At 36.5% G+C, this 27,800-nt stretch overlaps 3 protein-coding genes across 3 annotated transcripts; 1 reads left to right on the top strand and 2 right to left on the bottom strand.

Moving 5' to 3' along the window:
* Positions 1 to 3,578: 3,578 nt before the first annotated feature.
* On the bottom strand, positions 3,579 to 4,250 carry LOC128039637 (BTB/POZ domain-containing protein At2g13690-like). Its single transcript, XM_052627798.1, has one exon. It carries the CDS (start codon positions 4,231 to 4,233, stop codon positions 3,706 to 3,708), a length of 528 nt encoding a protein of 175 aa, XP_052483758.1. The 5' UTR covers positions 4,234 to 4,250; the 3' UTR covers positions 3,579 to 3,705.
* Positions 4,251 to 23,118: 18,868 nt separating this feature from the next.
* On the top strand, positions 23,119 to 24,024 carry LOC105794683 (MLP-like protein 423). The gene is made up of 2 exons (XM_012623974.2): positions 23,119 to 23,373; positions 23,506 to 24,024. The coding sequence occupies exons 1-2, from the start codon at positions 23,187 to 23,189 to the stop codon at positions 23,778 to 23,780; spliced, it is 462 nt and encodes a 153-aa protein (XP_012479428.2). The 5' UTR covers positions 23,119 to 23,186; the 3' UTR covers positions 23,781 to 24,024.
* A 116-nt stretch (positions 24,025 to 24,140) lies between these two features.
* Positions 24,141 to 26,907, bottom strand: LOC105794682 (WAT1-related protein At1g70260). Its single transcript, XM_012623973.2, has 7 exons — positions 26,620 to 26,907; positions 26,443 to 26,505; positions 26,212 to 26,328; positions 25,288 to 25,540; positions 25,019 to 25,177; positions 24,754 to 24,905; positions 24,141 to 24,679 (listed from the first exon to the last, which is right to left on the bottom strand). The coding sequence occupies exons 1-7, from the start codon at positions 26,799 to 26,801 to the stop codon at positions 24,520 to 24,522; spliced, it is 1,086 nt and encodes a 361-aa protein (XP_012479427.1). The 5' UTR covers positions 26,802 to 26,907; the 3' UTR covers positions 24,141 to 24,519.
* Positions 26,908 to 27,800: the final 893 nt, after the last annotated feature.

Genomic DNA, 27,800 nt, shown 5'->3' with positions numbered 1-27,800 from the left:
AACAGGTGGATATGACTCAGATGGATGGGATGGTGAAGTTGTTGATTGATAAGACAGGCTAGGTGACACATGTGGAGAAGGTGTAGAAGTTGTGGGTTGATGTGATGAGCTAGGCAAGGGACTGTTACTAGGCACCAAAGAACTATTGGGAACTGTAGTTGGTGTGGTGCATAACGGGAACCGAGGTAACATGACAAGAAGCTTGGAACTAAATTTTGACGTGTCGGTTGTGATAGGCTCAGGTTTTGTTGACTCGTTTTTAAAAGGAAATTTTGACTCACAAAAAGAAACATGGCGCGAAATATACACTTTTCCATTAGAGTCCTGACATCGGTACCCCTTATGTAGGGGTGAATAGCCCAGAAAGGTACAAGAAATGGAACGAAACTGTAACTTATGATTGTTGTATGGTCGAAGGTTTGGGAAACATAGACATCCAAAAACCCGTAGGAAAGAATAGTCTGGTGCGACTTGAAATAACTTTTCATAAGGTGACATATTTCCTATAGGAGAAGAAGGTAACCTGTTTATCAAGTATACAGAGCTACTGAAGGCATCATTCCAGTAAGACAAGGGCATAGCAGCATGAGCTAACATGGATAAGCCAACTTCCACAATCTGCCTGTGCTTCCTCTCAACCAAACCGTTTTGCTCAGACGTATAAGGACATGAAACTCTCTGCTGAATACCTTGTTGAGATAGATAATTCCGTAAGGCCTGAAACTCACCACCTCCATCGGTCTGTAACGCAAGAAGTTTACACCCAAGAGCTCGTTCTGCTTGTTTGTGAAACAGTGGAAAGACATGCAGCACTTCAGATTTTTGTTTAAAAAAATAAACCCACGTGTACCTGGAACAAGCATCAGTAAAAGCTACATAGTAACGGTAACCATTAGATGGGATTGGAGCAGGTCCCCAAACATCTGCTATTATCAATTGCAATGGTGAAGAATATACAGATGTAGACTTAGGAAAGGCAGTTTGCATTCTTTTCCCATATGACAAGCAACACATGAAAAAGAGTCTGTAGATGAACCAAATTCTATATTACAACGTTGTAAGGCCTTCTTAAGCGTCGCATTACATGGATGTCCCAGCCTAGAGTGCCATAGACTGAAAGGAAGAAGTTTTGCAGCAGCACAGCACCGAGTTGATGCAGAAAAATCAACCGATTGAGATGAGCCAGGCAAGTTGAGTTTGTACAATCCACCATGCATTGAACCCGTGACCAGAACCTCATTGGTTTGAAGGTCGCGGACACGACACTGTGTAGGCAAAAACTCAAACATTACACTGTTATCTTTAGTGAACTTAGATACGGACAATAGATTTTTGGTTATCCCAGGTACACACAACAGAGACTTCAAGAACAAAGACCGTGATCGAGTACGAAGAGACGACTGACCAGTTGCCTTGATAGAAAGAGCATGACCATTACCCATGTACACCTTACCTGAACCAGTGTACGGTGTACTGTCACTCAGAGAAGTAGAGGAGTTGGTGAGATGATGAGATGCGCCGGAGTCTGGGTACCATGCATTATCACCCACAGTATCAGGGGTAGCAATAAGAGCCTGAGACTGTATTGAGGATGACGACCCTGAACTAATATGCTGCATGGGATTAACAACAAACGGATTAGTGCATAGTTGAGTAGACGTGGGAGAAACATACCACTGCTGTTGAGGATAGGCATTCATCGAAGGATGTGGAGTAGCACCATTGCTAACCATACAAGTGTTTGCCTGAGGAGGTGGCCTATAATTCGTACTTTTATATGTGGTATCAAATCGGTAATAACACCGATCAACAAGATGACCAGTCTTACCACATAGCTGACACTGAAATCTTGAACCTGAAGAACGACCACGTCCACGGCCACGAGCTCTTGACGAGGGTCGATAGGCTGGTAAAGAAGAATTGTTATCACCAGAGCCAGTAGACTGATGTGTAACTACATTGGCGGAACAAGGAGCATCGGACATAAGAAGTTGCTGACGAGCTTCAGCATCAAGCAACATAGTAGAGACACTTTGAACACTATAAGGAATTGGACTGGCGGTGATAATTGTAAGAACTGACTCATATTCAGATGATAAGCCATTAAGTATGGCTGTAACATGTTCTCTTTCACTAATAGTCTCTCCACAACTAGCAAGACTATCACAGTAACCCTTAATCTTCATCAAGAACTCCTTCATAGACAAGTCAGCTTTACGTTGAGAGTGTAACGCCCTTCTATAGAACATTAACTGAGATGTAGTTTTGCTACCAAACAACCTAACCAAAGCACTCCATATTTGAAGACTCGTATCAAGACCAATGAGCTGAGGAAGAACAGTAGCACTCACCGATGACAACAACCATGATGCAAGAGCACTGTCTTGCTGTTCAAAACGAGCAAAGTCTGGATTTTCTTGCGAGACTCCATCATCATCAAGAAGATACTGTGGAGGAGGAACAAACTGCGAATCAAGAAACTTCTGAAGTTTAAATGTTTTCTCGCCAATAGAACTTCTCGACGCCACATTTAGCGATTATGATCATCAAGAAGCACACTGATCTTCTTGGTAGAAAACAGCCTACTATCTACCACTTCATCTCGCCAAGACGGACGACATAGCCGGCGCAAGAATGATGAACTACAGATGGACTAGAATGAGAAGTCATACAAAACTACCTCAGGAACGATCCTACATCTGATACCATGTTAAATTCTATACAAAAGAAACATCTTGTATTGAAGAACACACGAAATGATTCTACAAAGAAAACCCTACTTTAGCGATCAAGATCTTGCACAATATATAGAAACCATGCAATTGATAACTGCTCATAATAGCTTAACAACTATTTGTAACTAACGAAGAATCGTCACCGCCACTTATTCTAACTGAGGTTAACACGTAACTCAGCCATACTCTAACAATAACTTGTGCAACTAGTTCATCACTTGTAAACAAGTAGGAAATTTGATGCCAACACCCTAAACACAATATAAAGAATACCATTCCAATGCATATTGATTCACTCATTATTGTTTTATTGCAAATTTCAATGGTTTTGCATTTCCTCTTCCTAATTCGTTGGCAACCCGAACTCTGCAAAAACACACCATTTATATGATAAACGAGGTTAAAGGGAAAATTATTTGAATTAACAGTATAAAGAGAAAGAAAGAAATTATATTGCTGCACCAAATAAGCCTACGCAGATCATAAATTCCCATGTATTGAAATTGAGGCTGCAGAGAAATTTGATTACTTAGAATAATATTGGAACAAAAAAAACCCAAAAATGAAATAATTAAGTTACCAGATGGAGAATGCATCAATGGCAATGGTCGCATTTTTCACATATCCAGCAAGCAACACAAGAATGGCAGTGTACCACAACTCTAAGCTGTTAATTCCAAATCAATCATTTTCTGATATCATGTCAAGTATATCCTAAAAGCAGTAACAATGTGAGAAAGCATCATGGTACGTTACCAAATCATCATAGTACTCTACTTGACAAAGGCATCCTTGTGAGCATAAAGATTGTTTGGCAGAATATATGATACAAGTTTCCTCTTACAAAAATTCCATATAGATTCCACATTATTAATCTCTTCCACATATTTATGAATCTTTCATGCTCTACACTAATGCTAATTTCACACACAAAATGGGCACCAAAAGATTAAAAGAATATTACTTGGAGTTACCTAGATTCAACAGCATGTGTTTCAGAGCCCCTAAGAAAAGATCTGCGCCACCAAATCTGGAAGGCCTTGCTCAGATTTGGACATTCACTGCCATTCCTCGAGAAACATTGGAACCACTTCATAAATAGAACATACTGTTGCTTCAAAGAAAGTGTAAGGAGGGTCTGACCCATTGCTTCCTCCAATGCCTTCATGTCAAGTCCCTTTTTGCATCTTTGCAGCCAACCAAAATCCAATAGCATTGGCTCAAACCATGCTTGAAGAAGCCCCGACACGGCCTCCGAAGAATGCGACTTTCTTGTACCCATTGCGATGAATAAAATTACTGAAACGCGGCTTAGCTCATACCTAACCATGAGAGATGCTCTTTCATGAAGTTTTAGCAAATTTCCTTGATTTACCCACAGATCCACAAACTCCTCGGCCATTTGTCTATCAAGCAAGATCTCCAGCAGAAAATTGATGTTATCCACCTGTTTGGAGGTGCGTGCAACCAGAGGCTTACCCATCTCCTTTTTGGTCATTCTTTCATGGGGAATAGCATCAGAAGAATAGGGTGTTTTTTATGATTATAAGCCATCAATCAGCTTGCTTAAAGTGATTCCAGAACTATATACATACATATATTTACATCAGCATTATTTTCTTCATAGTAATTTATGCAAGAAATTCCAAAGTCATGAAGAAGTTGAGAAAACTTTACCTTGGGTATGTTGAAGGAAAGAAGGAGGCTTCAGAGTCACATGAGAAATAGATAAAGATGGTGTTAGGATTGTCCCGATTAAGCAACAAACAAGTAAAATAGTAGAAGAAATTGAGAAGATGAACACACAAATTTAACGTGAAAAAACCCCTCCAAAGAGGATAAAAAACCACGGGTAAAGATAATTTTACTATAATGGCAAAAGAATGAAGAGTACAAAAGATGGAGATAAAACTAAACCCCGAAAACCTGAAAACAAAGAACCCTCAAAACGTAAACACAAAATTCTCTGAATGTGTTATGAGTTCTAATCTAATGAGTGTTTTTACTAAGGTTGTAAAAGAGCCTTTTTATAGGCTAAATTCATATGTCAAATAATAATAAAATAATCTAAACTAATCAGTGCTTGACTGAAACAAATAAACAGAATTTAACTAAAAGATTATTTCTCAAATTTGACTGAAAATAAGAGTCATACTTAACAAATCTCCACCTTGACTCATATTTCCACAACGCCATCTTTGCCAAAGCCCGCCACGAGCCTATCTTGAACTATGCAGGGAATTAACTTAGTCCAATCTGTGCTTAGAAACTGGAAGACTTCTAGCCTTCGACTTGTACACTGCCAAATCAAAACTAACCCAGGTCTGATTTTCACGAACATAATGCCCTAACTTTTCAAAACTTGCATCCAAAAGAGAACCTCTCTTCAACGAAACGGTCATACATTTTTCGCTCCTATGATCAAGTTGCCTCCGCTCCAAACGAGTTGACTTCGACTCTGTAACGGACGAGGGACGTCCAATTTCACTGATCACTGTAGAACCTTCCAGAATATAAAGACTGCCAGTTCTTTTACCTTTTAACAAAATGAGAGCTCCACGAGATACTTTAATGCCGCTTGACTCGATGTTGATTCTGCATCCTTTCAAGTCTAAAATACTCAAGGAGATGAGATTCTTTCGTAAATCAGGTACATACCTGACATCTGAGAGTGTCCTAATCGTCCCATCGTGTATCCTAATTTTAACAGTACCAATACCAATTACCTTACTAGATGAATCGTTTCTCATGCGTACAACTCCACCTTCAACTGAACTGTATGTAGAGAACCATTCTCTATTGGGACACATGTGGAAAGAACATCCCGAATCTAGGATCCACTCGAATGTGAGCTTGGAGTTATTGCTCATTGACACTAACAAGAAATCACCACCGCTTTCATCGATCAAATTAGCACCAGCTATATCTTCCTCGTTACTCTTAGCAGCTCTTTTATTTTGCAGTTTATAACAATCTACTTTGATGTGACCTAACTTTTTACAATACCGACACCGTTTGTCTCTTTTCTTTGATGCTATCAAAACGGAAGCTTGCCTATCTGCCTTGCTATCCAAATGAAGCTCATTGTCGAGTTTGTCTCTACTCAACAAATGACCTTTTACATCTTCGAACGAGAGTTTGTCTCTGCCATAAATCAGGGTCTCCCTGAAAGACTTGTATGAAAGAGGTAAAGAGCACAATAATAGCATAGTTTGATCTTCTTCATCAATATGAACCTCAACGTTCTTTAAATCATTTAAAAGAGTAATGAATTGACTGATGTGATCTCTAAAAAGCTCACATTCGTTCATGCGAAACGTAAATAGACGTTGTTTCAACACTAAACGGTTAGCCAAAGACTTAGTCACATAAAGAGTTTCTTACCTTTTCCACAAGGCGAATGAGGTCTTCTCCATCAATACCTCCTACAATACCGTATTCGTGAGGCACAACTGGATTGCAGACAAGGCCTTTTCATCAAGCTCTTCCTATTCTGTTTTATTTAGATTCTCAGGCTTTTTCCCGGTAACAACCTTTTTCAAACCGGATTGAACTAGAATTACCATCATCTGAACTTGCCATAGATTGGAATTTGTCTCACCATCGAACTTCTCAATTTCAAACCTTGTTATTGCCATATCTGAATGGGCTGATCTTTGAACTAGCTATGATACCACTTGTTAGGATCATCCCAATTAAGCAACAAACAAGTAAAATAGCAGAAGAAATTGAGAAGATGAACACACAAATTTAACGTGGAAAAACCCCTCCAAAGAGGATAAAAAACCACGGGCAAAGCTAATTTTACTATAATGACAAAAGAATGAAGAGTGCAAAAGATGGAGATAAAACTAAACCCCGAAAACCCGAAAACAAAGAACCCTCAAAACGTAAACACAAAATTCTCTGAATGTGTTATGAGTTCTAATCTAATGGGTGTTTTTACTAAGGTTATAAAAGAGCCTATTTATAGGCTAAATTCATATGTCAAATAATAATAAAATAATCTAAACTAATCAGTGTTTGACTGAAACAAATAAACAGAGTTTAACTAAAAGATTATTTCTCAAATTTGACTGAAAATAGGAGTCATACTTAACAGATGGCTTTTGCGTAATGAAACATGTATGTTAGGTGTTGAAATTAAAAAAAAAAGAGGGGAAGATGATGATGAAGACGATGGTGGCAGAGAGAAACACTTAAAAGTTTGTTTTGAGGATACCAATTTTAGGGGGAAAAATTAGGGTTTCAAGAAGAAATTTTAAGATAAAGCGTCATTTTTAAAAGTGAAATGATTTTTTGCGCCATTTTAAAAAAAAAAAGAAAGAAAGAGGGGAAGATGATGATAAAAACGCAGTTATTGCTAATTTTTTGCGGCGTTTATATAAAAAACGCCGCAAAAAATCATTTTATTTTTAACAAATCTACTAAAAATTATTAGTTAAGTAATTTTATAAAACATTTATTATTACTATTTTTATAAATTGATTTTTATAATAAAAAACCAAGTACTCTCAAAACAAATAGTTTATATTTTAATAAGAAAACAAATGATAAAATGATTGTAATTAATTATTAAGTTAGAATTATCTAATGTAAATAATCAGTCTCTCACATATCAAATTTCTATTAAAGATTGAGACGTTAATCATGATTTTAAATTATTCTTTTCGATCTAATCTCCATTTTATTAAAGATATTTTTTCTAATTAAAATATAATTACTATTATTTTGCTAGATGTTCGATGTGGAATGATTTTAGTACTTGTATTTCATTTTTATTTGTTATAATTTCGTCCTATCCAAAATAAATAGTTACCTATCCACATCAATATGTTACTTTTATTTATTTATTTATTATCAATGTTTTTTTAAATCTAATATTTAAATATATCAAATGGTTTAGATTAAATATTTTTAAATATAAAAGCATTAATTGATTGTATAAAATTCATCATTTAACAAATCTCAAGTAAACCTTAAATCATAAACTATTTAATATATATATAAAGTTTATCTATTATCTCTTAAATAATTTAAACTACAATCATAATGTTAATATATTAAAATTAAAATTATCTCTTTTACAATTATATAAGAAATTATTTAATACATAAATTAAAAATACTAATTAATCTAAACATTAAACCCCTAAACCCTATCCCTTAAACCCTAAATCAAAAAACATAAACCCTAAACCCTTAGCCCTTAACCCCTAAACCTTGAACCCCAACCCTTAAACCATAAACCATAAACCATAAACCATAATCCCTAAACCCATTATTAGTTAAGTGATTTTATAAAACATTTATTATTACTATTTTGTATAAATTGGATTTTTATAAATAAAAAATCAATTAAGTACTCTCAAAATAAATATTGTATATTTTAATAAGAAAACAAATGATTAAATGGTTGTAATTAATTATTAAGTTAGAATTATCCAATGTAAGCAATCAATCTCTTACATATCAAATTTCTATTAAAGATTGAGGCGTTAATCATGATTATATATTATTCTTTTCGATCTAATCTTCATTTTATTAGAGATATTTCTTTCTAACTAAAATATATCTATTTTGCTAGATGTTTGATGTGGAATGATTTTAGTTTTGTATTTCATTTTATTTGTTATAAATTGGTCTTATCCAAAATAGATAGTTACCTATCCATATCAATCAGTTGCTTTTATTTATTTATTTATTAATATTTTTAAATCTAATATTTAAATATATCAAATGGTTTAGATTAAATATTTTTAAATATAAAAGCATTAATTAATTGTATAAAATTTCATCATTTAACAAATCTAAAGGAAAAACCTTAAATCAAAACCATTTAATATATATAAAATTTATATATTATCTCTTAAATAATTTAAACTATAATCATAAATTTAATATATTAAAATTAATATTATCTCTTTTACAATTATATAAGAAATTATTTAATATATAAATTAAAAACACCAATTAATTTAAACCCTAAACCCCTAACCCCCATCTCTTAAATCCTAAATAATAAAACATAAACCCTAAACCCCTAACCCCTAAACCTCAACCCTTAAACCATAAATCATAATCCCTAAACACATAATCTCTAAACTTTAAAATAGTAACTCTTAAATCTTAAACCCTAAACATAAACCCTAAACTATAATGATAATTACTTCAATATTTTAAAATTAATATTGTCTCTAGAGATAGAGCATTAGCGGCGCTTTTTCAAAAAACGCCACTAAATCCCCAAAAACTCAGAAAATAACGTCGTTGGGCTTAGGTTTTTTGTGGCGCTTTTCGAAAAATGCCGCTAATGCTCATTTTTAGCGGTGTTTCCAAAAAGCGCTGCTAATGCTCGATCTTTAGCAGCGGTTTTTGAAAAGCGCTGCTAATGCTTGATTTTTAGCGGCGTTTTTTTATCCAAACGCCACTAAAAATGCCGCTAAAAGCCTATTTTGGTGTAGTGACTGTGAGATGTGACCGTGTTGATGTGTGTGAAGCATGTAATGAAGTATATTTGGGTTAAGAAGATGAACTATTGTACCTGAATCTGTGTATATTGAATATATAATAGATGATTGGAAATTGTTTGGAGGGAATGGGAGTGTATCTTAATGTGGAGAGGTTGAGTTGGGAGTTTGGTTATCGCGGTGGTATACGATGAAGTCAGTTGGGACAGTAAACATGAATTCTTATATGTAAATTCTGAAGAAAGTCTATGGTCATGACACATTTTAGAAAGTGTAGATGAGCCACAATTATCGACTAGGATTCTTTGCATGTCCTAGGGCAATGATAGGCAAACCTCACGCGATCTGAGTTTAGGCAAATCCATATCACCAATATGGAAGTTATGGGGTGCCTAGGTGGCATTCTGCTAACCTTTATGACATTATCTGATATCGACTTTTTGGTATCTAATATGGCATTTGTGGCATTTTGCTAGCCTTAGTGGCTTAATCTACATTATGCCTTTATGGCGTAATCTGTATGTCGCTTTTGTGGCGTAATCTGACTAGCCCTAGTGGCGTACTATGGTAAGTTTGTATCAAGAATATGTTCTTTCTGAAACTTTAATATGTGAATTTTGTGATAAATATGAATAAGTCTTAAACGAAGTATGATTCAACATATTTAATGAGAGTATTTATTGTGGTTATCTACCAACCTAGTATATGGGCGTATTCAGTACAAGAGTCCGTCAATTCAAGTTACAACTACTATGGTAGAATTTTGAGCTATCTGACATATCTATTTAGAATCATGTATTGTTCTAAACTCTTTTAAAATCTATGATGTTTGATATATTGGAAATCTAGAGTTCGTTAAAAAGATCTAAAGAAACTCTCATTTGAATGGTTATGTGTTGGGCTAAATCAGGGTTCAGATCAGTAAGGGTATCCACCAAAAGTATGATCAGTCAGTGATATCAAGAATAGTGCTTGCGGTTAATTGTTCAAGAATAACTATTGAAAGTTGTTTGAAGGGAAATGAAAAGTGTGGCATTTGAATGTCAAGACCTAGATCTAGATAAACAGTTGAATGAATGGGAATATGGTATGAATGGTAAGTGATGTATAAGTATGATAGTATACAACTAACACTATGAAGGTATTCGCCAAAGACAAATGTGGAAAGTCCAAATATTCACAATGAAAAATTTATCAAGAAAAGCTAGAAGGTAAACTATGTTCATAACTCACTAAGTTCCTCTGAACTTATTGGTGTTATATTTATGTTTCAGGTATTGTCGTGTCAGTGTAAGTACTTGAGGAGGCGATGCCAGGAACATGCCAAAATAGCAACAAGTGGGGATACTATCCATATAGTGGGCATATAGGAAGGGATATGATAATTGCAAATACTTTCCTTTGTTCTTTTAGAATGAAGTTTTAATCAATTTAATGAGAAATGTCTTCAGTAAAGAGTCTTTGTCAAAGGTTTTAAGAATTTTGTTAAGTTTTTTGTGTAGTAATGCTCGAAACCCAAACTCAATGAATCGGGTCAGGTGAGAGTGTACAAGCCAAATTTTTTACCAGTTCATAGGGATAGCCCAAGCACCCAAACCATAGCAACCTCAACCTGAGGTGGTACAGCCTGTACTTCCTACACCTTTGACACCAGTCATTAATCCGTTTAAAGGATATTCCGTGATAGAAATTTGCAAGCGTGGTGCTAAAGAATTTCCTAGGGATAAAAGTGATGACCCCGTCGCAGTAGAATAGTGGCTATTACACGTAGGCAAAGTGATTGCAGAACTAAAATGTACACCGACGAACAGTCTATTATGGAATGTTTCCTTATTGGTAGGAGAAGTGTATCAATGGTGGGAAATGCTAGTAAGTGTATCCCTAGAAGAACAGATAGATTGAGAGGTTTTCTTGACGAAGTTCATATAGAAGTATGTCAACCTGATGTATGTTGAAAAGATGAAGAAAGAGTTTTTGTACATCAACCAGAGACGGATGTCGATAATGGAATATGAACGAAAATTCATCAGATTAAGTTGTTATATGATGGACATGTTTCAGACTGAAAAAGCCTTATGTGATAAGTTTGTGTGGGGCTTAAGGGATAAAATCTGTGCCTTGGTAGCAGCATCAAAAGCCTATAGTCTAGCAGCCATGACAACTAAAGCTCAAAAAATGGAAACAATTATTCAAAAAAGGAATAAAGGGAAGAATAGGGAAAGAAAGAAAGAAAGAAGCATTCTCTAGTTCACTACCCTTGACAAATTTCAAGACTAAAAGATAGAAGCTTCTCTACTCTAAAGAAAGATTTTCCACCTTCGAGTTTCTAACAGGAAGGAGGCATATGACAAACCACCTCAATGGCAAGTATTGGAGGATCCAGGGTGATGAAGGATCCAATATGCAAGCATTGTGGAAGAAATCATCGGGGCAAAAAGGGGCCTGTTTTGTTTGTGTATCAATAGACCATCAAATTTAGGACAGCCCCTTAAAGATTGATACCGTCTCAAAACAATCCATACATGGGACTCCAGACGAGTACGTCTTTTAACTACAGAAAAAAAAAGAAGTGTTATTACTTGGTATGCAGACCAATTTGGCAGGTAGCGTGATTTTAGTAGTATCCGCTAGGAAGGTTATAGTTAAAGGTGTAGATGCATACTTGACATACATTATGGATTTAATTCAGGCGAGGAAGGATATCAGCCAAGTACAAATTGTGAAGGAGTTCTCTGATGTGTTTCTTGAGGAGCTTCCAAGCATGTCGCCAGACCGAGAGGTAGAGTTCTCGATTGAAGTAGTGCCTATATCTTGTACCTCATATCGAATAGTGCCATTGGAGTTAAAGAAGCTAAAGAAGCAGCTACAAGACCTTTTGGATAAAAGCTTTATTCGACCAAGTATCTCACCATGAGGTGCGCCAATCTTGTTCGTGAAGAAGAAGGATGAGACTCTTCGCTTGTGCATTGATTATCACCAATTAAACAAGGTAACTATAAAGAACAAGTATTTGCTACCTCGGATAGAAAACTTGTTCGATCAACTAAGTTGAGTTACTATTTTATCCAAAATTGATTCATGGTCTAGCTACTATCAAGTGAAGATTAAAGATGATGACGTTCTGAAAACTGTATTTCGTTTAAGCTATGGATATTATGAGTTCTTAGTAATGTCATTCAGATTAACGAATGCACCAGCAATATTCATGAATCTAATGAATAAAATCTTCCAACCCTATTTAGGTCGCTTTGTCGTTGTATTTATCGATGATATTTTGGTCTATTTTAAAAGCGTGGTGGTTCACGAAGAACATCCGAAAATTGTGCTAAGGACTCTACGAGAAAATAAGTTGTACACCAAATTTAGTAAATGAAAATTTTGGTTGAGAGAAGTTCAATTATTCAATCACGTTATTTTTGCGGAAGGGATTAAAGTAGACCTTGATAAGATCAAATCCATGCTTGATTGGAATTTTCTAAGGAATGTCACTGAAATACGTAGTTTTCTGGGTTTCGTGAGTTACTACAGGCGATTTGTAAAGGGTTCGTCATGTTGGCAACACCTCTTACACGTCTACTAAGAAAGAAGGAAAAGTTTGAGTGGACAGAGGCGTGCCAGAAAAGCTTTAACAAGCTGAAAATAGTTTTAATGAAGGCCCCAATTTTAGCCCAGCTAGAGTCTGGCGTAGAGTACACCGTGTACACTCACACATCCCTAAATAGGATTGGATGTGTGCTCATGCAAGGAGGAAAGATCATGGTGTATGCATCTTGCTAGCTCAAGTCGCACGAGAAGAACTATTTGACCGCCTCTGGATGTACCAACGTCCAGAGTAGAAATCTTGCACAAAATATATTAAAAAGGCGATATCCGCAAGTATATGGGTTAGGTTGTAATATAGTTACAATAGAGTAGCTGAGTACTCCGAGATCGTACCCAAGGGAGGAGTGCACTAAATTAATCCTAACCTAAGCACAAATGGATCTAATTATTAATTTAAAAAGATTATATTACGATGAAGTATAAAAGATGGATTTTTAGGGTTTTTAATAATAAAAGTAAAAAGAACATAAATAAATAAATAGTGGGATATCAAATTGTAGAATTTATCAAATCCGAGCATGGGTGATTAGCTCACTTTAGTAATCATAATCAATTGTCACTTCGAGCTTCTTATTTAATCAATTAGTCGATACCCTAGCAGGATCTGAGGACGGGTTTTTGGAGTTAGCTCACCCTCGCGGGATCGCGACCCTTTGTCCCGTCCATTGTAGCACGTGTGTCGCCCAGGGCATAAGGGGCATGATGACTTGACGTCATCCTCACCTTCCTCCGGCTTATCACCGGCAGTCTGCTTAGGGTTCCAAACTCAACGGTGGCAACTAAACACGAGGGTTGCGCTCGTTGCGGGACTTAACCCAACACCTTACGGACGAGTGACGACGACCATGCACCACCGTGTGTCCGCGTTCGAAGGCACCCTCTCTTTCAAGAGGATTCGCGGCATGTCAAGCCTCGTAAGGTTCTTCGCTTTGCATCGAATTAAACCACATGCTCCACCGCTTGCGGGCCCGTCAATTCCTTTGAGTTTCATTCTTGCGAACGTACTCCCAAAGGGATACTTAACGTTAGCTAGCTGAAAGATCGCGGGTCGTCGACACGACGCCTAGTATCCATCGTTTACGGCTAGGACTACTTGGGGTATCTAATCCCATTCGCTCCCCTAGCTTTCGTCTCTCGATTGTCGATTGTCGGCCCCAGTGAGTGCTTTCGCCGTTGGTGTTCTTTCCGATCTCTACGCATTTCACCGCTCCACCGGAAATTCCCTCGCCCTACCGTACTCCGACTTGGTAGTTTCCACCTTTGTCGTGGTTGAGCCACAGGATTTTGACGGACTTAAAAGCCACCTCTGACGCTTTACGCCCAATCATTCCGGATAACGCTTGCATCCTCTGTATTCGCATGCTGGCACGAGTTAGCCGATGCTTATTCCCCAGATACCGTCATTGCTTCTTCTCCGGAAAAGAAGTTCACGACCGTGGGCCTTCTACCTCCACGCGGCATTGCTCGTCGAGCTTTCGCCCATTGCGGAAAATTCCCCACCGCCTCCGTAGGAGTGCGGGCCGTGTCTCACCCCAGTGTGGTGATCATCCTCTCGGACCACTCATCGATCATCGCCTTGGTAAGCTATTGCCTCACCAACTAGCTAATCGACGCGAGCCCCTCCTCGGCGGATTCCTCCTTTTGCTCCTCACCTCACGGGTATTAGCACTGTTTCATTGTTGTTCCCCTCCCAAGGGCGTGTTCTTCGCGTTACTCACCCGTCCGCCATGGAAACACCACTTCCGTCCGACTTGCATGTGTTAAGCATGCCGCATTGCGTTCATCTGAGCCAGGATCGAACTCTCCATGAGATTCATAGTTGCATTACTTATAGCTTCCTTGTTCGTAGACAAAGCCGGTTCGAATTGTCTTTCATTCCAAGGCATAACTTGTATCCATGCGCTTCATATTCGCCGAGTTCGCTCCCGAAATATAGCCATCCCTACCCCTCACGTCAATCCCACGAGCCTCTTATCCATTCTTATTCGATCACGGCGGGGCAAGGCAAAATAGAAAAACTCACATTGGGTTTAGGGATAATCGGGCTCGGCGATGACTTCCACCACGTCAAGGTGACACTCTACCGTGAGTTATATCCTTCCCCGCCCCCATCAAGAAATAGAACCGACTAATCCTAAGTCAAAGGATCGAGAAACTCAACAACGCCACTATTCTTGAACAACTTGGAGCCGGGCTTTCCTTTCGCACTATTACGGATACGAAAATAATGGAAAAGTTGGATTCAATTGTCAACTGCTCCTATCGGAAATAGGATTGACTACGGATTCGAGCCATATACACATGGTTTCATAAAACCGCACGATTCTCCGATCTAAATCAAGCGGGTTTTACATGAAGAAGGTTTGCCTCAGCATGTTCTATTCGACACGAGTAGGAGAAGCGGTATTCTTAAAAAATAGAGAAATCGAACCAAGTCAAGATGATACGGATCGCCCCTTCTTCTTGCGCCAAAGATCTTACCATTTAGAAGGAACTGAGTTACATCTCTTTTCCGGTTCCATTCAAGAGTTCTTATGTGTTTCCACGACCCTTTAAGACCCGAAATTTTGACAAATTTCTTTTCTTTTCTTAGGAACACATACAAGATTCGTCACTACAAGCAGGATAATGGTAACCCCACGATTAATTACTTCATTTATGAATTTCATAGTAATAGAAATACATGTCCTACCAAAGCAGAATTTGTAACTTGCTATCCTCTTGCCTAGCGGGCAAGGATTTACCTCCGTGGAAAAGATGATTCATTCGGATCCGCATGAAAGCCCAACTCCATTGCATTGCCGAATCCATGTTGTATATTTGAAAGAGGTTGACCTCCTTGCTTCTCTCATGGTACAATCCTCTTCCCCCGAGCCCCTTTCTCCTCGGTCCACAGAGACAAAATGGAATGTAGGACTAGGATGGCGCCAACAATTAATCACGGAAGAAAGGACTCATCGAGCGGGATCACTAACTAATACTAATCTAATCTAACTAATACTAATCTAATACTAATAGAATAGAATACTAATCTAATACTAATAGAATAGAAAAATAGAATAGAAAATACTAATATAATAGAAAGAAAAGAACTGTCTTTTCAGTATACTTTCCTGTTCGTTGCTGCTGGGCTTTACATAATCGATCGGATCATATAGATATCCCTTCAACACAACATAGGTCGTCGAAAGGATCTAGGAGACTCACCAAAGCACGAAAGCCAGGATCTTTCAGAAAATGGATTCCTATTCCCGAACCGCTAATCCGCTAAGATAACCCTACAAAATAGTTAATTAATCATACATTCACTCGCTAATTCCTCACAAGAGGATTAGTTCCTCATAGATATCATAAACAGTATAGACTTTATATATAAAATAGACATGAATAGCAATTCAAGAATATAAAGTTTAGAATAAGCTTGATTTGTATTGAATATAATATCGAATCCTCATAGAGTTTGATTAAGTTCAAAAATCCGATCTAATTACAAAAGCAAGAACAAAACTAAAAATAACTTAAATCCTTAGAAAAGGAAAAACTAAAAACTAAAACTATGAAGAAAATTATACAATATGAAAAGTTGTCCATAACATGTGTTAAATGAGCCTATTTATAGACTTAGAGTGGTCATCATCCTTAACCCTAGGTCAGCTGGCGTTCTTGTGTTTAATGTTTGATTGTGATAACCAAAACACCTTTGGCTCTTAATTATTTCTCGTACAATGGCGATGTTAAGATATCGAAGACAGTATGCTCATCTTCAAGGTATCTTTAAGGGTTTGTCGCGACATCCTCAGGCTATGTCACGACACCGAAGGGAGTCTTGAAATTCTTCTATTTTTCTCCCTATGTTGTGACATCTAACTTTTCGTGTCGCAACAACGACCAGTACTGAGTTAGCACACCTTCTAATGGTCTCCCGCACACTCACAAAGCATATTAGCTCACCCTTAAGCCTCGTTCGGCCCCTAAGGTCAATAAAATATTCAAATTACACGATTTATTGAATGTAAATAGAATTACGAAAACTTAACCAAAGTGCTTGTATTCAAGCTCATAAAATGCGAAAACTACTTTAATCTGCTACACCGAATTATGGCAGATCACTGTCCAACGCATGACTTAGAACTAGCAGCTGTAGCATTAGCACTAAATATCTGGATACATTATCTCTATAATGAGAAGTATCGCTCGTTTTTGAGCCACAAGAGCTTGAAGTACTTGATGACACAAAAGAATTTAAATTTATTCCAACGACATTGGATAGAGCTGCTAAAAGGTTACGACCTGACTATTGAGTACCACCTTCAAGCGAGTGTTCACATGTTAGATGATAGGTCACTAGCAAAATTGACTGTCTGTCCTACTGTTCTTTCTCAAATTCTAGAGGAACAGCTAAAAAATACTAAGTGTGAAGAGTACAAGAAGCAGTTAGCGTTTGGCGATACTATGAGATTTACCCTGGAAAAGGATGGTGAACTTCGGTATATGGGAAATATGTATGTGCCAGCAAGAAATAAATTGAGACAAACACTGTTAAGAGAGGCTCATCAAGGACCCATTTTGCTTTATCCAGGAAGTGTTAAAATGTATCGTGATTTAAAAAGCTTATATTGGTGGCTTAGAATGAATAGGAGATATCAGAATATGTTTCAAGCTATTTGGCATGCCAGCGAGTGAAGCCGAAACACCAAGTTCCCTTAGGGAAGCTGTATCCTTTAAAGATTCCAGAGTGGAAGTGGGACAAAATCACAATGGAATTCATTTCGGGTTTCCCTTCAGTCCTACCAAGAAGAATGCAACTTGGGTGGTTGTGGATCGAATCACTAAGTCAACCTATTTCCTGCTTGTGTGCACAAACTCTTCACTGGAAAAGTTGGTAGAGCTTTATTTATCGAAAATTGTACGACTCCATGGGATACCAGCATCTATAGTATCTGATTGAGATCCAAGGTTCACGTCAAGATTTTGAAACAACTACAAAAGTCATTGGGAACCAAGTTACAGTTCAGTACTGTCTTCCATCCTCAAACAAATGGACAATTAGAAAGAGTTATTCAAGTTCTTAAAGACATACTCAGAAGCTATGTAATAGATTTTGGAATCAACTGGGAAAAATATCTTCCATTGGCAAAGTTCGCATACAATAACAATTATCACACTAGCTTAGGAATGACATCTTTCAAAGCACTATACAGAAAAAGGTGTAGATCTCTCACCTGTTGGTTGGATCCCAATGAGAAAAAGATAGTTGGTCTTGACTTGGTGTGAGAAATGGAAGAAAAGGTTTCTATTATTTGAACTCACTTAAAAGCTGTTCAAGACCGACAGAAAACTTACGCTGATAGGAAGAGGGAAGATATTGTTTGAGGTTGGAAACAAGATGTTTTTAAAGGTGCCTTCCTAGAAAAAGGTAATAAGATTTGGACAAAAAGAGAAGCTAAGCCCACGTTTTATAAGACCATACGAGATACTAGAGTGAGTTGGTCCAATGGCATATAGATTAGTGCTACCACCAGAACTGTCGGAGATTCATAACATGTTCTACATCTCCATGTTGAGAAGATATCGATCAAATACAGACCATGTGGTACAAGTAAAATTCTAGAAGTGAAGCCTAACCTATCTTATGACGAAGAGGCTGTTCAAATTTTAGCTAGAGAAGTGAAAGAGATGAGGAATAAAAGAATTCCACTAGTAAATTTTTTATGGAGGAATCACAACATGGAGGAAACCACCTGGGAAAGGGAAAGTTTAATGAAAGAACAATACCCATGCCTTTTCACAGGTAAGAATTTTGAGGAAGAAATTTTCAAAGTAGGGGAAGAGTTGTACCAACCCACCAGCGTAGATCATACTAATATTTTTTTGGTGTATAATTGAGTAAGCCAGAGTAGTATTAGGGTGAATTATCAACTTAAGTTTTGGGTTGGCGTGTTTCATGAATTCTTTAATACACTATTGAGAGGTTCAGCTTGGTGGAATTCACCATTTGGCGAACTCTAAGGCTAACGAACTTTAGGGTTTGACTGACTCTTTTATAAGACGATCCATGAACCCTAGATGTTCTGGGCAAACTTGCTAGTTTGTGGAGTGGTAAGATTGCCTTATATGGAAACAATAGCTTGATGGGCATTGTTAGAGTTTAGTTTAGACCTAGTTGGAATTGAACTAGAGTACTGTAGATGACAACTTGATATGTTTAAGTAATCGAATAACCTATTTAATTGGTTGCCCAAGTGTGCAAGCAATGTTTTACCACTCTGATTAGTGGTAGTAGTTACATTTTGAAAGGGTTAGATTTCAAATCTTATTAGGTAAGCTTAGCCTCTAAATTCAAGGTTGATAATAGGGTCTTAGACCTTTCCAGTAAGCTTATTATCGTTGTCTGTGCTATAAAAGGGTGTCTATAACCAACATGTTTTACTTTTTTCTTTTCTCTCTGTGTTCTCTCTATGTCTTTAAGAAATTTATTTTAAGTCATCTTCTCTAGAGGAGACGAGGAAAATATCCAAAAGCTTGTTAAACACCATTGATAAGTATTACAGACTGGTAATTTTTTAGAAGCCCTTAGGATGTTGTCAAAGAGATTTACGTCTTTTTTCTAGTACATGCATGGTTAATTTATAGTAGATAAATGGTCTGATAATTATGATTATTTCTTATTTAGCTCAAGAAGCTAGAGAAGGTCTGAACGATCAAGGCAAAGGACCAATAGAGTAGATTTTATCCTGAAGGTTCTGGTAAGTTTCTTTTTGCTTCCTTTGGGTTTTAAAAACTCTATGATATCGAGTTGTGTAAGGTAAGTTGTCTCTGCTGAAAATATGTCAATGTGTTGTGTATTAACGAGTCAGTATTGTGTGTACATGGCCATGGTCACGGTTAATGCCCACCTTGTGTGCTAGCCTAGTACCAAACTATTTGCGATATGTGAAAATGTGGAAAGAAACTTTATTTGTGATGCCTTCGGTAAGGCAGCTTTATTGTAAACCGGACTGGCAGGTCATGCCCCAACGATATGGGAGAACACGTGTTCAATATGACAAGGAATATGAATAAATATATACGGTTTTGATTTTTGAATTATGGAGTTGAGGTTGGCACAAGGTTGGGTTAATGGTAAGCACATATGATTGAGAGAAGTATGTATGAATAACTAGCACGTGTCCACTGAGGATATTGTGTGTTATATTTGTGATGTGTGCACTAGTAAGCTATACTGGTAAATTGGCGTAGTGTTACAGTAAGACGAAGTTTAAAAAATCACTTTATCTTTTATTTGATCATAGGTAACCTGATAATTATGTTGTGTTTTTAAGAAACCGAGTAAGTTCAAATGAACTTACTCTATTACCTTTCTTTCCTAGGAAATTGAGTATTAGAAGAATATCTGTGGATGAGGGATTGTGCCAGAGTTGCGACTATAAGTGAGCCACTTATCCATTTTGTATCATGCATGGTTGTTCGACGAAGGGCGTATTCACACGTTTTGTGTTTAATTTGTGTTTTCGCTTCACGAATATATTATTTTGTCTTATAAAGTGTAATTGACCTTGTTTATATATATTTATAGTCGGCAAATTCCCTTGGTTTTGAAATTTTCAAAATTTTCTTTTCCTAAACGTATTCGCCTTTAATGGTAGAATCTAATTAATGAGTAGTTTAGTAATTCTTATTACTGTACTTAAAGATGTAATACCAAACTAGAAAGGATTAATAGTTTTAACGTAAAGGGAAATCCTTATAACTGTTTTTTCTCAAACTCTGAAACAAGTCCAGGGTTTTGAATCTATCAGTAATGCCCCAGTTCGTTGGGCCGACTGTTGACTATTTGGTATACACCATGTCTTCCTAATGGGCTAATGGATGTTACACTTATGGTAAATTAGGGCTACATTGGTAAATAGGAATAGGGAAAGTAATTGTAGATTTTTTTTTTAATTTGATAAGATTTGATTTTGTAATCTTGGAGACTATGTAAATCCTTTAATTGTAGATAGGCTTCGATCTCATCTGTTGATGTAACTCAATTTGTACCGTCGGTTTTAGGGGAGCTCAACTATAAATAGAGAGTCTCCCCCTCAATTGTAGTAATCCATTGAATCCGTTGTATTTCATTCTTTAGTAGTAAATACTAAATTGAAAGCATTTGCTCAAACACCTTGTGTGCATTACTTTTCTATGGCTAATCTGCTCTTTCAAGCTTCTTTTGTCTTTGAGATTGCTTCTGCTATATTTTGTTGCCTTAGAGGAATTCTGCGAGAATCCTCACTTTGTGAAAGTTAGGCTGACTTAAGCACATTTGAAGCAAAGGAATCGCCTAAGGCCACACGGATTGTCAGACTAAAAGTCTTGCCCCTTGACAGCAACAGAATATTAAAAGGGGTAGACATAAGTTTCAATAGCCTTGCAAGGTATCGTATATTCTCGGATCATTGGGCTAATAATTTCATCCCACGTCTCGTTGCTTAATTTGCAGCAATTACCACTCATGGGGGCAACCTACAGATGGTCTTGAGGCACGGTCACTTTAAAACTTACCTCTCAACTAGGGGAGGGGACTATTATTATACCTCTACCTCGATAGGGACACGTGACAACACAAAAACCAGTCGGAGAGATCCACGAGTAACCCTCTGCCTTGTATTGTCTAGATGGTCACTTAGTGACCTACTATCTCCCCCCCAACAGAAGGAACCATCCATTCTTAACCACCTAGTCGAGTCCTCTTTTAAGCCATCCATTATTAACAGGTGTGCACTCTTCAAGAGGGGACCACCCTAGAACTATCACCTCTCCTATAAATAACTTCAAAGCACATCATAAAAAAAGGGGTCTCTCCTTTCCTTCTAACAAAACCTAAAAGGCCAAGCCATCATCCTCTCCTCTCGATTCTCCCCTCCACCCTCCTACTTTTCCGACTCTTAGCCTGACATGGGTGAATCGATCTTCCTCGATATCATCTCCTCCTCTTTTTCCAACATCATTACCATACTTTCCTTTTTTTCAACCTTGTTGATATCTTATATCAACAAATATAAATTCAATCCGACTATAATGCACGTAATTAAAACTACTCCCTAATTTAGCGACTAATTAATTATGCGCCAACCGCTTTGGCATGCAGTTCAATTCACTTAATTTTTCCCCCAACTTTAGTTTTTTGTTCAATCATTTTCTCCCAACTAAAAAAGAAATTCACTTCATCTTCGAGAAGCCCCGAGAGTTAATGAATCTTTCTCGCTACTACAACTGAATTAGCTAAAATCCAAAAGCACTATTAGCATTGTTAAATAATAGTTCACTAGGATTTATAATTTCATACATATATATATACTCTCTTTAGCCAAGTAATATCATCATATTAAAAATAAATTTTAATTTTAATTTTAAAATTTCTAACGAAATGAATAATCTAAATGACTAATAATATATATATTTGAAGTTACAACTAATAAATCATGAATTAAAAGAACTAACAAATTATATCAACCATCATAAATAGAATTAAATCATTACAAGCATTAAATTGATAGCTTATGTAAAAGTAATTCAACTCAATTAATTTAATTAATCCATACATAATTTCGAGACTTAAATTTAAAAGCTTAAAATTCTAAAATAAATAATAATAAAGTTTCGTTAATAATAATGTATATATTTTATACCTTTTTTTAATAATAACTTATATAGTACTTCCTTGTTAGATTAATAAATGTATACATTGCCTCAAGTAATTAATTTGTTCATCATTGAATCAAATCTATTAGGATGGTCCACCGACAACATTGAATAATTAATTTAAATTTATCAAATGTTTAGCCGTGTTTTGTATTAAAGTTCGTTTGGTTTGTTTCATCTATCTAAACATGTTATTAAAATATATTCTAAAATAATTTTGATTAATAAAATTGGCTTATTAGAAAACTCTATCCAAAAGACTTGCATTCAACATAAGCCAGTTTTATTAATAAAAATATTTTTAATTATAAAATATATTATATGTTTGCATTCTTATTAGCATGTTTTGTTTTAAAATAGAAAATTATATTTTCAAATACATTTTATTGCTTTTTTTGGTTAACCCGTTGAAATGACATTTTACACTACGATCCATTAGTTATTGCTTCACCGACTAGCTTTGAAATTGCATCAGTGAACGCCACAAATAATGGGCCCCGACCAACTCCCTCGCTAGGTGCGTGCTTGTGCCTCCGGATGGGCAGTTGAAGCTGTACCAAAGATATTTAATGCGACATTTAGAAACCACTTATTTCTTCTGCTACTATATATACACATCTATGCTACCAGGTGTATGTCAACAACCTTTCTGCCTTTTTCTCCCTTTTAGCATATATACAATAGCAAATACAGCAATGGCTTCCAGTGGGCAGCTTCATGTGGATTTCGAGCTCAAGTCTCCTGCAGAAAAAGTGTGGGGAACCATTAGGGACTCCACCACGATTTTCCCTCAAGCCTTGTCCCATGATTACAAGAGCATTCAAGTGCTAGAAGGCGATGGCAAGGCCCCTGGATCTGTTCGTCTTATTAACTATGCCGAAGGTAACTAAAACAGTAACTTAAATTGCCAATTTAAATGCAATACGAGGCATTCATTGATGCAAATGTACCTAAGGGTTGGACTTCAAATTCTTTTTTTTTTTTTTTTTTGCATTTTTGTTTGCTTCATGGTAGGGTCTCCAATCGTTAAGGTATCAAAAGAAAGAATCGAATCAGTGGATGAAGCTGAGAAGAAATATGTTTACAGCATCATTGATGGGGATCTCCTGAAATACTACAAGACTTTCATTGGCAAGATCATTGTGGTTCCCAAGGGAGAGTCGAGCTTGGTTAAATGGTCCTGTGAGTTTGAGAAAGCAAGTGAAGAGATCCCTGATCCAAGCGTCATTAAGGAATTTGCAGTGAAGAACTTCAAGGAGATCGATGACTATCTTCACGGTAAGGCTTAGAGAGGCCAGGCCATGCCATGCCATGCCATGCCATGCCATGCCATGCATGCGCCTAGCCCTTCTTAATGGATTCTCTCATGTTTTATTAGTAATAAAATAACATGCAAGGATCCCACTTCAGAATATTTGCCTAGGATCCATCCTTAATTAGTTCATCTTGTTGAGTGGTGACTTCTTGCTGCAAAGTAATTCTGTTACTTTGTATTTTCAATAATAATTTATGTATTGCCATGGATTTTCTTAATTTCCTCTATATTGTTTGTGAACTTATGTTGCGCACTGGATTCAAAAAGGTAAAAGGAAAAAGAATGCAGCAAACAAGAGATAATTACATGAGCAGGTAAACAAATTAAAGAAACCTTCAAACAAACACCATAGCTGTTTTAAACACTCCAATACATAAATACAACATATACAATTTTTTTCATTTTTTTCACAGTTTTTTATTCACACAGAAACCACATATGACAGAGTCATTTAAAACTTAAGAATCTGTCCTCAAACCTCCAACAAGTAGGGGGAACACAGCAAGTAGATTTACATTTTACAGTGAAAGGCCATCCTATCAAATGTATATACATGTAATAGAAGGGGCTTCTGCAAAATCACAGCACCTTCTGGTTTGACAGGTCGGGCCTCTTGCTGTTGAATCCTTCTTTTTTTTTTTTACAGAAAAAAAGGGACACTTTCACTTGATTTTTTAATTCAATAATAGTTGTAGAGGTTGCTTGGCCTGGCTCTAGACTTGGGCATCTTCGTTTTCCTGCAACAGAGGGGCCTTGAGGTCTGAAATATCACCCACTTTTTCAACTTCACGCTCTTTACGAAGTTCCTCTTCCCTGATTTGTCCCCACATCACAGCATAATATCCCGTTCCTACTATTATTGTACCCATCACACTGTACAACCTTTTTGTGTCAACAACATATAAAGATTTGAAAGGTAAGAGAAAAGGGACAAAGATTTTAATTACCTTCCATAATGAAGACTGTTTGTAAAGAAACAGGTTCCAAGAACTGTTGCAAAGACTACCCCAAAGGGCTTGAACATAGGCACATAAAAAGGGCCTTTCATTCTCGTACATGCTATATGAACGTTGCTACGGATAATACTCCCAAATACTCCCTATAACCATCATTATGGAATCTATTAGTCACTAATTTTCTTTAACTTGTAATGTTTGGTGTTAGCCAAATTTCACTTTCTTTCTTTTTTTTTTTTTTTGGGGGTGGTCTTACTGTCACAATAATGAGTAGGAGATCCCGCTTGCGTTTCAGTTTCCATGCATCTAGATCTCCTTCCATGATCAAAGAAAAAACCAGGCACTGGATAGTCCCAACTAAGCTATAAGACGAGGCCACTTTCATCACTTGTGGATATTGTTTGACGGTTCCCATCTGACAAACAAAAAAGTTGTATTGTTTTTGAATGATAAAAGGAGGACAAGGTTTCAAGGCACAAAAACCAAATACTGAGCTTAGTTTATTTGTGGACCGAAACCTTGTACCTGAACAATATTCCATACTGAAATCGACAAGGTAGCAGCCGCAAGCAAAATACCCCCAAGAACCCAACGATCTGGCGTCGAGTAGAAAACAAAAAGTTTTGGTATAACTTGAAGGTGGTGGTCAAGTGAAACAGGTGATGGTCGTGTAAACGGGCCTTTGTATAGTTCTACAAAAATTGCACCTGCGATTGATATAAAAGTTCCAATCATTTTGGCTTGGCTGCTTGTGCTTCTCCAATCCAGCCTTGCCGTCCTGTGATAATTATGAAATTTCAGCCAACACTGAATAAGATGTTCCAATAGACAGTCTTTCTTTTTATCTAAGCATCCCACCACAATGATTTTGACCTTCCTTCAACAGATATTTATTTTCTTTATTTACAATATTTGAAATTTAAGAGTTACTAACAATTGAGTCCAATGGGCCGTGGTCTTCACTTCCTTTACTCTTTAAATCGTATAATGGAAGTGATAGGTTATTTCGTTTATCAATTCTTAGATTTAACGTAATCACATTTTGGATATATCTATAAAAAAATCATATAAAAAGTAAATGACAATTTAGTTAAAATGATAATTTTATTATATGCATCTTTTTATTTTTATTTTATATTTTATATAAAATAAAAAATAAATTCTTGTTATTTTATAAAATAAAATTTAATAATTTTTGACTTAATTAAAACGCGATGAATAAGTAACACTAAGCTAACTCACCGTATACATACCATTCAATATTCTAACTATATCATTATCAAGAATCATGCATGGGTGAACCCGTAGATATCTGTATTCAGTTTGTACTCGTCAACTTTGAATATTAAATATGTTTTCTCACTTCCTTTTTTTAAAAAGAAACTGAAATAGACAAATTAAAACAAAAAAGGAAAGAAAAATGGAGATGGTTGGGAGAAAGTTAAGAACCTGAGAATGATGGAAAGCAAGAAGGAAATGGTAGGCATCAAGAGGCCCATTGCGCATACAACGATTGGTGAACTGTAGCTTAACCCGAGAAATGCAAGGTTCTGAGAGATTGCAACCCTACAAATCAACACCAGGATATAGAAAATAAAAATAAAAATAAAAAATCAATCCTCACTTTGAAAATAGCTTTGACAGTAGCAGCAGGAACATTAGAAAAGAAGAGAAAACTACCCTGTCAAACCCATGAAAAAAATACGAAAGAGGAGTGGGAAGGTGAAGAGCGATTGTTCTATTCTGCAATTAATGGGAAAGAAACACTGGTGAAGAAGTGGGTTAATGGAAAATAAAGCATATGCATACGTCCTGTAAAGATACATGTAGAGCCTAGAGAGGGAGACACAGACACACCTTTCCCCACGATGATAAAGGAAGGAAAAAGGGAGTAGGAGAATGGAGCCAACAGCATTGGTATACACCACAAAAACAAAAGGGCTGATCCCAGCCGTTAAGGCTGTTTTGGCCAATATCGTCAATGCTATGGTGCAACCCTCCATTATGAGCATCACCGCAAACGGTGCCACTTCACTCATTCTCTCTCTCCTATAAATCAAAAACACAAAACAACGAGAGGTAATGAAGCCTAGCCTAGCCTCTCATAAAGTCAAGTTGTTCGCTTGTTCTTCTGGGACCGTGTGTGTGGGGATGCTATTTATAAAGAAAGAAAAGACTTTATTTTATGAGGAGAAGGCAACCACAGCCTCAGAGTAGCCCTTGGAAGAAGGGTGAAGCTACTTTGGAAGTGAAAAAGCGACTCGGTTAAATAGTTATCTGATTCCACCTCCAACCAGAGGCGGAGTTGCTGACATACGCATTCCTTTCTCTCTTTTTTAAATTTTCTTTTCTATTTGTTTAAACTAAAAAAGTTGGCTATATGTTTTCTTCTAATTCGTCATCAATAATTATGTCACACCATTAGGAAAATAGTAATATTGTTAATGATGTATCAAATGACAAAAAAATCTTTAAAATATAAATCTTTAGTTAACTACGGGCCATAATCTTAATTGTTTTTGATTTTATGGTTGAAGTTTATGGTCGACATTCACAATGGCCCTACCTTAAATGCATTATAATAAGCATATTGACCCATCCACATGCCTCAAGGGACCTAAACTTCTCAGCCAAATCTGTATGATTAATCCTACAGGCCAAGGCTGGTACTCTAGATTTAAATTTATGGCACAGGTGAAAAATAAATATTATTAAAATTCACATAAAAATTAATTATGATGGTAAATTTAATTATTTATTATGAATGATATTTCAAGTTATAATTTAATTTATATATAAAAATTATTTTAATAATTGCTTAGGAGGGTAAATAACAAATCAAACGATAAAAGAAGGCTAATGGAAGAAAATAATTAAATATATGTACTGATTTGCTACAACTCAAAAATTACGCAGCATTCAAGTTATTCATTAGCTTACAAATGCTTGATAAGGTGGTTTATTCTACTTTACTCACTAACGAAGCGTCCGCGCTGCTATATTAGATATTTTTTGTATCTGCCATGTTTTCTGATTTG

This window comes from Gossypium raimondii, chromosome 3 (assembly GCF_025698545.1).
Source record: "Gossypium raimondii isolate GPD5lz chromosome 3, ASM2569854v1, whole genome shotgun sequence".
In the NCBI taxonomy this organism is placed as follows: domain Eukaryota; kingdom Viridiplantae; phylum Streptophyta; class Magnoliopsida; order Malvales; family Malvaceae; genus Gossypium; species Gossypium raimondii.
This window is presented reverse-complemented; position numbering and strand designations above follow the sequence as displayed.